Below are 12,267 nucleotides of genomic sequence, written 5' to 3'. Positions count from 1 at the left end.
ACACAGAGGTGATACTAACTTGGCAGCGGTGTTGGTTATGACCTAGAAGAAGAGAAAGAGAACAAACAACATCAAAACCAGCCACGCAGAAAACAGTCAATAGTTTGCAGAGTGTAAAGGGGGAAAGATATTTACAAAGGATTACTACAGCTCTTCTCAGACCATCTACAGATAAGAATAAAAAGAATAAAAAGTAAATGTATGCCTAAAAACCCCAACATGATTAAGAAAGGAAAAAATGCAGGGATTATAGTTGATCCACCAGGACTTAGTAGGGTACCGTGGCATTTTGGCTGACTGGTGAACATGATCTTATTGCTGTGCATCCTTAAAAGTACTACTACCAAAGTGAAGGGAGGAGGGAGCAGAGGGAAAAATGGAGGATTTTCAGAGTATATTCTCATCTGAAAATAGCAAATGAGTGGTAGAGACTATATTTTAATCTTAGATACTGAATATTCAGGGATAAAGTCTGTTCTCAGGCCACCCTCAGAGCTGGTTTTGGAAGACTGATTTTTAAGTCTTTTACATTTTGGAGAAGATCCAAAGAATATATTGGTAAATGCTTTAAAGCTAAAACTAAGGAAAATGCCTTTGTATATAACAAAGCATTTGCCTAGATATGACTGCACCTACATTATGCCAAGAGGCGTGTGGGCCATTTAACTTTGGAATAGTCATTCCTAATTTATTCCACATGAAACAAAGCAAGCCATGCTTGCTGTATGTTTTTTGGGATATCCATATCAGTATATTTTATTCCAACTGGTTCCATACAAGTGGAAAAAGGCATGAAAAAAGGCATGTTCACAGCCAATTCCTGCATCTCTGCATAAACCAGTGGTGGTGCTTGCACAGTAATTCCAAAGCACCGTAACACAGGATAAAGCTGGGAGTGCAGAACAGAGTGTGCTCAGTCTGAACTACAGTGCTCTTCCCAATAACTCTCTGTGGTGGTTGCACAAATAGCAGTAATGGGCTGTGATATTTATTTTAACTGTTTTCCCCAAAGCTTAGAATACCCACATTCTGCTTCTTGGTTGAAGACTAGTTAATCCTATTTTGTGCAAAATAAAGAGGAAGAGATCCATGGTCAGTTAATAAACTTTTCTTTTTACTTGGCTGTACAGAATGCTGTTGACAGAACTGGGCACTGAGGATTCCAACTTGCTGCTGTGACATTTCTGTGTCTGGGACTGATAGAAAATACTGGACAGCAAAGCTATACCATTAAAGAGTGACATTCCAAGCAGATTTGGCCCCTCCTGCTTTTTCCTTGCAGAACCTTTGATATCCTACCTACAATCCTTTTGCCTTGGCACATCAAACAGCACTTTTCATGATCAAAAGCACTCTAGTGAGCCAAAGCTGCAGTCAAGGCTTTGCACTTCTGCATTTCCACGGTAAAGCAACCACAGATCACCCTCTGCAGCTACTGGTCAGATTCTCAGATTTGAAAATATTCTTCTAGCTTTATAAACCCTACATTAAGCCAAATGTTCTTACAGGAACTGTTAGAGATATATTAGGAACAAGCTGCAGCCTGTAAGCACATCAGTGATCCTATATCCATTTTAGGTGTATGTGAGACAGCTGGGCACTCATTTACAATGAAACCAAGTGTAATGGTATCATTTTCTGACTCATCCACGCATCTACCATACATATAAAATAGCATTTTCAAGGCAGAACTACCAAACCCCTAAAATACACCTTAATTAAAGGAACATAAAACTATGTCCAAAGAAAAGAAACATTATGTGCAAACACGAAGAACAGCTCAATAGTCACATCTCAGCAAAGATTTTTGAGATGTGAAGAGGCTGCTATAGCTTCCTTCAAAAACAGTAAAGCTTTGCTTCTCCTTATGATTAGGATGTGATGAGAAAATTCCTCCCAGTTCAGAGTCACACACAATTTTAGTTGGGCTCTATATAGGGACATGTCTGGAACACCCAGCTTGCTGCTCACAGAGGTCACACAGTGAGAGGCCAGTAACCCAAGCCACCTGGCACGTACTTGTGGGACAGGTATTTACTGCCCTTGACCTACAGTGTGAAAAATAACTTACACTGGAATGAAAAAGATGCACGTTACAAACTATGACTCACTGTTCATATTTATTCATACACTCCAGAGCTTTCAGCACATCACGTTCCACACTCCTAACAGGCTATCTTATTTTTCACCTTGGGTCAGAGTGATAAAGCTTTAATGTAAAGTGTATCAGAGAAACAGTTGCTTTGTTATTCTTCACAGATCAAGGAAGTAATCTCAAAATTAATTTCAGCTTCTTGATAGGATTTTCCAAAGGGTTTAGCTAAACCTGTAACAGCAATTCACACAATTAAGTTTAAATCATCAGGTGAAAAGGGCACAGAACTGAAACATACCTTAAGATCACTCCTCATGCTTGAGCTTTCTCGCAGCTTTTACCATACAGCTAAGTGCATGTTTGTGAAAGCACAATGAATTTCATTTTGGAGCACCACGATATCACAGCATTGCGATACTATGATGCTCCAAAACTGTTCCCAGTAAAGAGCAGAGCTGATTATTTAGTGCTCACAGTGCTTCCTTATTCCCATATATGCACTGTGAGATTGAAATTATCATGGATGCCACCAAGTCCCAAGATAGTTACAGGTTCCATGTTTTTCTCCACAGAGCAGGAGGCAAGATACTTCTTACTTCATGGATAACAGTCAAGTGGGAGTGGGAATGATAGCACTATTGAGCTCTGAATTTTCCCTGCATGTCAACAGAGATGTAGAGTTCTCTAAATCTCAGAGAAGTTAGCAGACAAGACACATTTATTTAGTGCTTCTGGACTCTTTGATCTTTTCAGAATGTTCCTACACAGCAGGATAAGGGTTTTTTATTTTTTTATTTGTTCATCAGTGCTCCAGCTGGTAAAGGCAGATAGCAGTTCCCTAAAATTTCATTCAAACTGAATAGAAAGGCTCTCATTGATTTTAGTGAGTGATGGATACAGCTGTATTGCAATTCTGATAACAAAACAGTCACAATGCTGAGCCATCCAAAATTCACCCTCACCTCTGCAGGTATTAAGGAGGATTATGAACAAAGTGGAGAAAAAGACAGCAAGATCCATACCCAGGAAATTCTGTATATTGAAATAAGACAATAATTGGTATTCTTCAGGAAACTGTAAATTAAGAGACAAGTATTCTGAGGTTTATTTTCCTGATCTTGCTTACTAACTGAAATTTTTTTTTAAAGGTAATTGCTTTACTTAATTATCAAGTATGAGAAGGGAGGATAGAATTTTCTCAGATAAAGTAATTAGAATTGTTAATGTTGAGTGCTCAAGAGAGTGCCAGTGAATCATCTAGAATTGCTTGAATCATTTAGAACAGAAGTATATGCTCTTTTAATAGGATGAAATATCCCTACTTTTCTACAACTTAAAACCTCTTGGTTTTATTTTCACAAAGAGCTGCTGCAAATGGATATAAAGTACTTGAAGATATGCAGTTGCTATCAGTGGATTGTCAGAATTTTCTGGTTTTCCTTATATAGCCAAGTCCCTAATGTCAAAAAACCACTTTTCCCCATATTCCTAGCAAGAAATTTATCTTAATTAAAAAAAACAAACAACCCCAAAACCACAAATAAACTAAAAAATTAGATTTGTTTGATGATTTATACATGAAGGCAAAAAAATTAGGAAAACCTGTTTCTCCCTGCTTTTTCTCATGTACTGCAGTCCAAGCTTGTCACTTCACAAACCTACTAATAAAATAGATGACCTGCAATATAGCAACATGGAAAACCTTGACAGCATGGGATCAAACTATCTGGGCAGTACCTGGAGATCATTCCTTGTCATAGCAAAGTTAACACTAAAGCTAACAGATGCAAGACATTCTTCAAACCAGAGGATTCAAAATATTGCAGTTCTGACTCATTTTGCATAGGAAAGCCAACACATTAAGACAGGAATTACAGCAGGACACTCCAGTAGCTGGGTATGTCAGATTTGCTGGTCAAAACCATTTCTCTCTAGCAAAGTACCAAAGATCAGGTGTGGTTTAGAGCAGCTGCTCTGATGTCTGACAGCAATACTTGGTTCTCTGAGACTCCATGCATTAGTTAGAACTGCTGAGTGCCACAACCCTGAGATGATTACAGTCACTCCAGTCCTACTGTTCCCCCTCATGCTCTGCTGACAATTGCCAATCCATGCTGCACATCACATACCAACAGCCATTATTCTGTAATGGCCATGCGGGTATGTTTTGGAGCTACTGGAAAATTTAATTATTGATCCAGGCTTTAATAATGACTGCTAGACAAATGCACAATAGGGTAAGCACCATTACATTCACTGCTCAGCAAGTTCATTATGTATTGAAATAATTAAAGATGTTACCATGTTACCTACCCTCTAGGAAGTCCACCTTCCGAAGCCCTTCGGTTGAGACTCAATTTATGCATCTCAGCCATTTCCCTCAGGGTCTCTGCCGAGTAAAGGCCAATGGGGTTGTTATACTGCCTTGCAGGGCTCAGCTGGTGAGCAGGGCTACTGCCACCAGCCAAAGCAGGGCTTGCTTTGGAACCTAACGAGCTCTTGGCAGGTGAAATGTCAGGAGTCACAGACTGAGAGGACATGGAAGATCTAACTGTGGTAGTCTTTTGGTAGGAAGAGCTATTTGAAAGGCTGATCTCTTGCTGGTTGAGGTAGCCTGAAAAGGTTCCATTGGTTGCTAAAACACTACCCACAGGCCCAGTCGCCGTGTTAGTTAGAGGGCTGAAGGTTGTTCTGTTGCCATTGATTTCCCAAGCAGGTTCCTGTAGTAGCAAACATGCAGGCCAAGAAAAGAAAAAAAAAGAAAAGAGCAATCATAGAACACATGCAAAAATAACATATTTGCAATTAATGTTGTAAACATAGTAATAAACTAGCAATAAATAGATTGGGGGCAAAGCATTCAAACTTTCAGGGAAGATTTTCAACAAAGAAATGCATTGTTTCAAAATAAGGGAAGCAAAACCAACTCAGGCAGTTTTTTACTAGGTTTTAGTTGAAATCAACAAATAAAGCTTAACATTAAGAGAGCATTTGCTACTAGTCAACCTCACAGCAATAATTTTATATTAAGGCAACACTGTCCATTAATTTCTAGGATAATTAAGAAATTTAAAAAAAAAAATCTTCAGGTAAGAATAATTTTAGATCATGTACAACCATAGAAGTCAATGCTATTATTATAAAGACACAATGATTCTAAACCACACCATTCTGTTGTCTGTGAGTGCACTTGAGGTTATGGAAATGATGCACTGGTATCCTGGGCTCTGGTTCATGCTGATCAGGCCATGCAGCAGGGTTAGCAGAGACACCAACAGGACTGGAGAACTGCTCCACAGAGAGGCTGCTCCTGTGCTGGCCATTCCTGCTTCATTTCCACTTGAGGGAATGTGTGCTTGAGAATGTAGATGTGTGTGTGATCCTACAATCCTGTCCCAGATAATATTCCTAACAGGGACAGCAGCAGGTATTGCCTTACCCAAAGGAATCTCCCCTACAATACCTATACCCATAGAAGTCTGTGCTGCTGCTCAGATTCAAAACAATCTACCAAAAACTCATCCTGGAAAAACACAGTCCAACACATGAGTTTCATAAATGATTCCCTATAAATGCACCGTAGTGAAACCAAAATAAGAGGTGATATCAAAAAAAGAAAAATGCTCACAGTTAAGAGGCCCAGTAATGCTGCTACTTGCTGCAGTCCAGCTCAGGGGACAGGGACAGGCAGGGGACAGCACCCCGAAGCAGGAATGGAGCCCACAGTCTGGCCTCAGTGATAGCCAATTCAAGAGCAGGTGGTGGCCTGCAGCGATGTTTTGCCTCATTCATTGGCAATGCAACCATCTTCTTTAACACCTTGCATGAAATACCGGTCTGAGAATAATTTGACCTCTGATTCTATGCTTTTGCTAGTATTGGTTATCATTAATGAAATGTAATGTATCATCACTACATTAATGTAGTGTAATTTTGATACTACGGTTCACAAGAAAAATATTTTCATTGCCCTTTCAGATTTTTCTATATTGCATGTACAAATTTAGGGAGCACGTATTTGAAAATAAAAATCAAGATAATATGCCTTGATTAATTAAAATTTATTGGGAAAAAACCCTAAAGGTCTAAGGATATAAGTCATCATAACATTAAACACATTTAAGACATGTTGAATCAAAAATGTAAGGCAGATAAAATTAACTAAGATAATTTTTCTTAGTGATAAACAGGAAGAGATTTTAGCCGGCATTAATAGCTGCCTGAGGCTGTAGAAACAGATAATCCTAAAAGCATTTTCAGACCATGTCTTTTTAAATAAATACATTTGCAATACATACTTTGGTTATTATACCCTGACACCAAAAACAGCAAACAATCCCTTCCAGTGGTCTATTGAAAGCTTCTGGATATCATTAAATAAACAGGAAAAAGGGCTTCTCTCTAAAAATGTGTTCAAGAAGAGGCACAAATATGTTCGAAAATTAAGTATTCACTTGTGCAAACTATTTTCACATGCCAGCACAGAGGGACAAAACAATTATTAAATAAAAAATAAACACAGATGTAATAGAGAAGAAAAAGGATATGCTGGAGTTATATTAATTTTTTACCCTGAAAACTCTGTGGCTTTTAGTTAACTGTGGGTTTCTTCCTACACCCCAAAATAAAAGGACATTTAAGGAGAGCTGATTGTAAGAGCAGTTTGCACTGCTAATGAGAGAAATGCCACATATTTCCTTAGCTCTAATGCATTTTCATAGCCTTGGTGTTACTGGACAGTAACAATAGGCAAAGGGGAAATTATAGGGCAGCCGTTAAAAATTATGGCCGATGATTTTGCTCCGTTTTGGCACAAATGGAGTTCTGGTTTTACTCCTTCAACTATCTCTAGCTGGAATATCAGCATACTGGCAAATCAGTATTAGAATTCTTTAGAGCCCAGCAGTGCCAGGTTAGCAATCTCCATCTTGAGTCCATATTTTGGACAGTTTTAGGGCAGTTGTTTTTCCTGTGTTGTGGGGGGAAAAATGGATGAAACCAGAAGTGTCTAAGGGTGAGGCTGTACTTCTAGATAATTACTGCCCCATCTTCAGGATATTTAGCTCTTCCCTTTTGTGACTAAACAAAAAAATCTCTGATTCAGTTTATTCCTGGGAGAATATTGTAGAATTATTTTTTGTCTCCAGTTCAGTGTCAAAATCCGTTCACTGCCGAATTTCAGACTGAAGGGCAAATGTCTAATACTGAGCAGCAGCACTGAGCTTTCAGCATTGCATCACATGAAATGCAGCCAACAATAACAAACGCTCCCCTGTTCCCCATCTCTCATCCCATTCTGTTTCAGCGGCTGGAAAAGCAAGCTGACATTTGCAGCTCCGGGAGCCTGATGCTACCCTCGAGCCGACCAGGAGAGGAGGCTCTGACACTGAGCAATGGGCTTCCCTTCAGGAAGATGCGGGATCGTGCATCATCCCTTACTGCGGGAGGAAAACTGCGTAACGTCAGGGAACGAGCTGCAAAGTGAGAAATGTAGAGGAGTCTCAAACCTTTTGAAACAGAAGGAAGCTAGGAATCTGCTCAATTTCCATTCTGAAATATTATTATTTGTTTATAAAAATCCAATTTCTATGAAAGGCAAATGTTCCTTTTTATGTATCAGGGAAGTGAGAAATAAATTTAGATTGGGAGATACAATACCAGGTTTTGCAGGTCCTCTTCCTTTGACAAATCATTCTCTATTTATCTATTGCTGTGACCCTACAGTCATTACTCACCTCTTGCACTTTGGGGAGAACAATTTTAACAGTATACCAGTGATTTTGATCACCCAACATGCTCAAGAAGCAATTGTTGCTTTAAATTTTTTAGAGGATAAAGGGAATGGAGGTACTATGGCACTGAATGACTCTCAATGACATGATCAAACTGCTTTTGGCTAAGTCAGCTTCTCCATCCTATACTCTACTTAAAAAGTCAGTCATCTCCATCTATTTTCTCTTAGACACATAGTCTCCCAAATTTGGCAGGAAACAAATAATAAGTATGACAAGATGCTCACTGGGACTCCAAAATAAGTGTTGTCAGTAGTGTTTTACAGAAAGCACAACACACAGCCATATCATTAGAATCAACAAGGCTATCAATACCTTCATGCAAATGAACAAATGTTAAAGCCATGCTTAGCCCTAAAACACCAGTTTGAATGTTTTCAACTGCACTGATCTGAATTTTCACTTGTGTTATGTCCCCTCTGAAGAGCTGCAGTCAATGAATTCATTGACTGGTTGATGGCTTAGTTTAAATCCTTAGCCTCAAGCTTACTCTTACTGTTATCTGAATGCTTTCAACATTAACTACACCCTTTCTTCCAGCTATGCCCCACCTGGGCAAAAGACTTCACTAAATCAAATATATTAGACTAAAGTAAATGAAAATTGTTTCTAGTTTGAGATTTATGTCAGATATAGTGAAACTGGAAAGCAATCAAATTGTATTTCCAATAACAGCCCTACATACTGATGCTTGCAGAACCTGTATCATCTATAACATTGATCAGGTTTGTGAAAGAATGACTGATCTTTGTGAAAAAAGTATGCTTGTTTCCCTAAAACAAAAATAAAACAAACAAATAAAAAAAAAAGTGAACAGTGAAAGAAGTGCATGCTTGAAAATTAGTGGAAGCTGCAATCAGATCAGCGATAATGTACAAGAGGATTTATGGTTTTAACTAGACACTGAAGTTGCACATGCAGATTGTTTAGCTAATGTTGCCACACCTTAACCTTAACCAGAGAAGGGTGAGGAAAGCTTCTCATGATGTATGAGGATGACACTGTCATGACTGTCTTGTAATGCAGTCTTTTGCTGATTTTTAAAAATACCATCAAAATAATTTAATGTAAACCATCAGTCTAAACACTTTCAAGCAGAGGTGTGGAGGTGACTTCTGCCTGTGTGTCAGAGAATTCTTCATTTCTACAGTGATACTTGTTACTAGAAATAATAAAGGGACAAGCAAAGAAACCTTGGTTTTAAAGTGTATTTAGTGTAACACAGCTTACTGCCAAATCAGCATTACATTGCCTCTATCAGTAAAGTATCTTTATTCTGGATTTTGAGACTTCTCTGAGAGCTCAATGCCTTTTTCCTTCCAAACAACTCCCAGAGAAGAATTCTTCTTCACTTAAAACTTGCTATTAGTGTACACAAGTGACATGAGTGTCACTCCTCTTGACCTGCAAAGGGTCCAGCAGTCTGATGTTACCTCTTCCCCTGGACCCTACGCCTAAAATCTTCCTGAATACTGCAAGATAACCTGTTTCCCCCATACCTTCCCCTGGATGTCACCCTTTTCTCTAGAAAGGTTCCACTAATTCTCTTTTCCAGCCACTGGTACTGCCTGCAGCTGGCTCAGAAAAGGCTGCCTCCAGCAGTTCCTACAAACCTTTCCTGAGCACCTTGCACAGAATTCTCAAACATAAGGCAGCAAGCTTCTGAAAATGGGCTGAGTCTTTTGATCCTCATCTCTCTCTGTGGGGCTAGAATAGGAAATGTAAAGTGTCTTTATGGCTTTCATGCCAAGGGGTCTTCTAGGACCTTCAAAAAATCCCTGCTGTGTGTAAAGTTAACTTTTCCATACAGTAGATAGCTAAGGGAGAAAAGTATTTTCTGTGGTGAACCGCTTTGAAAACTTGTGTCAGCAATTTTAAAATTGACAATTGGCAAGGAAGAAATGCACCTAAAATGCATCTAAAAGAGTAATGAAAGTCCAATATATAAGAGCTTTATGTGCCTATGGAGGAAGGAGATAAAATTTTCATACCTGTGCAGGTCTATAGAGCCCCAAAAGGCAGGTGTCCATCTCATGTTGGTGAATAACTCTGATGAGACACATCTACTCACTGCCTTGAACACTGACAGCATTCTGGGTGCACCTTCTGGGAAAATGAGAACTCCTTTCCCTTCCTGTCCCTGTTACTTTGCTGGTGCAGTCAAACACCAGTTTAACCAAAAGAATGATTCATGGCTTTTGTTCTAGGAATTTCACAGTACTGTTCGGTGACTATTCCAATAAGTTCCTCCAAAATAACTTTTTATAACATCATGATATAAACAGAAACAACTCTGAGTAAGATTAATTCTTAATTTCATCTTCCCTTGCCAAAAAAGTTTACAAGATCCAATCTAAAAAAAACCCAATTTCTGCCTCAACTAATAAATAGCCAGTCAGGTTAATTTAAAATTTCACAAAACAAAATTGAAGCAAATTATTCCCCCCAGGTGCATTCTCTTCTGCTGTTCTGAACCTATTTGCAGCAGCTTCAGGGATGATGTTACCATCTGTGCTCTGAATTTGGAAAGCACAGAGTTTATAAAAATTACTTAAAATTGATCTATGGATGTTGGAACTGTCAAAACCAGTAGAAAATCATCTAATTCCCCATGTATTTTGATCTTCAGTGTTTTTTATTTATATGCATGCTAGGGATGAAACTGGCACAGACAGCAGGGATAAGTTGCAGCAATGGAAACTTTAGCTCCTGTCCATTTATCTAATGAAATGCATCAGCAATACAAATGTCCTGCCCAGAGCCTGAGCCTAGGGATATATGCACCACCTTTCAGGTACCCCTGCTCCTCGGTGTCTCCAAAGATACAGAAGATGAGTTGCCAGGTACAGTCAGTGTTTATTCTAAAATGAACATTTATTTTATGAAAGATGATGTGCTTTGACAATGGAAACCAAGCCATTAATTTCCCCTGCCATGTGCTGTTATTCATTAAATTGACTTATCCTCTTTACTTTTTATTCTCAGTTTTTCTGAATACTATGATAAGAACACTATAGGATGAAAGCTTTCAAATGCCCTCATGTCCTGTCTCCAAATCAGTGTCATTCCAGTTGCAGCCAGGATTTGGATAGATTGAGGCACAGTCTAATGGTTCTCCCCAACAATCTACGAAAGCAAATCTGGATTTTTGAGAAGCTTTAGTGTCTTCTTGTTGCTAAGATGAAAACAGTTGCTCAGAATTGGCTAGACCAAATCACATCAGAGGATAGCTGGATGCTTTGGTCCTTCTAATCAGAAATTAGAAGAATAGAGATCACTAATACATTGCCTTGCAGCAGTTTTGCTGCCTGTGCATTCATTCAACCTTTAATTATTTGGGGCAGGCAGAAGCTATTTCCTGTAATAGATATTTACCTTCACCACAGCAGATAGAAATAGCATTCACTCTGGCTGAGGAGAAATGTGTCACTTACCTTCTGATGGGGAATTACAGCCCTGGGAGAGTCAATTCTGGGAGCTGTGGTTGAAACTGGCACTGGACGTTTAGATCTGGAGATTAAAAAAAAAAGAAAAAAAAAAAAAGGAGAAAATAAAAGATATGTGCAATCTTCACTCCTATTTTTCACCTCTTATTTCAAGCCAAAAAGCTGCTACATCAGGACTGAAAGTTAAGCATAGTCTAGACTTTTTCTGTGCTACATCCTCATTTACAAAGGTATTAAATGAGAGAAAAAGTTTGAAAAAGTGTCTCTGAATGATGAAAATTCACCAGTTATGGAAGCAACCTCTGACTTGGGAGATCATCTGTTTTCCAATACTTGTGGCAAACTGCATTTTCGTAAGTCAGACAAATTCAACTAGATAAATTCAAGTTTGGGCAGCACTCTGGAAAAAGAGAATTAAAGGTGTTTTAAAATGCAGAGGCTAAACTTTGGTGCTGAGGCATCTCAAGGTAACTCCTTAAAAGACTATTATTTAATAGCTTAAACTGTACAACTACAACTGCAATTACTTAAACCTCTCTTCAGGAAGAAACATGGCTTCATTCAGACAACTGAGTTTCACAATGAGCAGAACACTACTGAATGAGCCTCTCCAGGTGCCTGCCTTTCACCTGTATTTCACAAATATATTCACAAAAATATAAATATATATTTTAAAAGCCAAAAAAATGCTTTGAAAACAAACAGTGTGCCCTTTCATTGGAATAACAAAGAAAGCACAGTGTTATCTGAAGCACTTCTACTGTCCCAGGTAAGTGAAGATGTAGTTGTGGGAGGTGTTTTGACAATCTGCCTAGTGGTGGAAGTTCCCCTGAAAATATTCCAGTACATATGGGATCCCCAGAGCAAAGGAAGCTAAAAATAAAAGAGTCAAAAGAATCAGAGTTATACAAATAATATCCCATTTCCAATCTAC

General features: G+C 38.6%; 1 protein-coding gene across 1 annotated transcript in view; it reads right to left on the bottom strand.

Annotated features, from left to right (window-relative positions):
- LDB3 (LIM domain binding 3) overlaps positions 1-12,267 on the bottom strand; it is a 112,539-nt gene that overhangs the window by 51,106 nt on the left and 49,166 nt on the right. The window contains exons 6-7 of the mRNA XM_058028995.1: positions 11,322-11,397; positions 20-42 (exon numbers count right to left, since the gene is read on the bottom strand). Of these exons, the coding sequence (XP_057884978.1) occupies positions 20-42; positions 11,322-11,397 (99 nt within the window). The remainder of the gene's footprint in view (positions 1-19; positions 43-11,321; positions 11,398-12,267) is intronic.

This window comes from Melospiza georgiana, chromosome 8, assembly GCF_028018845.1.
Source record: "Melospiza georgiana isolate bMelGeo1 chromosome 8, bMelGeo1.pri, whole genome shotgun sequence".
Classification (NCBI taxonomy): domain Eukaryota; kingdom Metazoa; phylum Chordata; class Aves; order Passeriformes; family Passerellidae; genus Melospiza; species Melospiza georgiana.
Note: the sequence above shows the minus strand (reverse complement) of the source record. Positions and strands in the feature narration are given on the sequence as shown.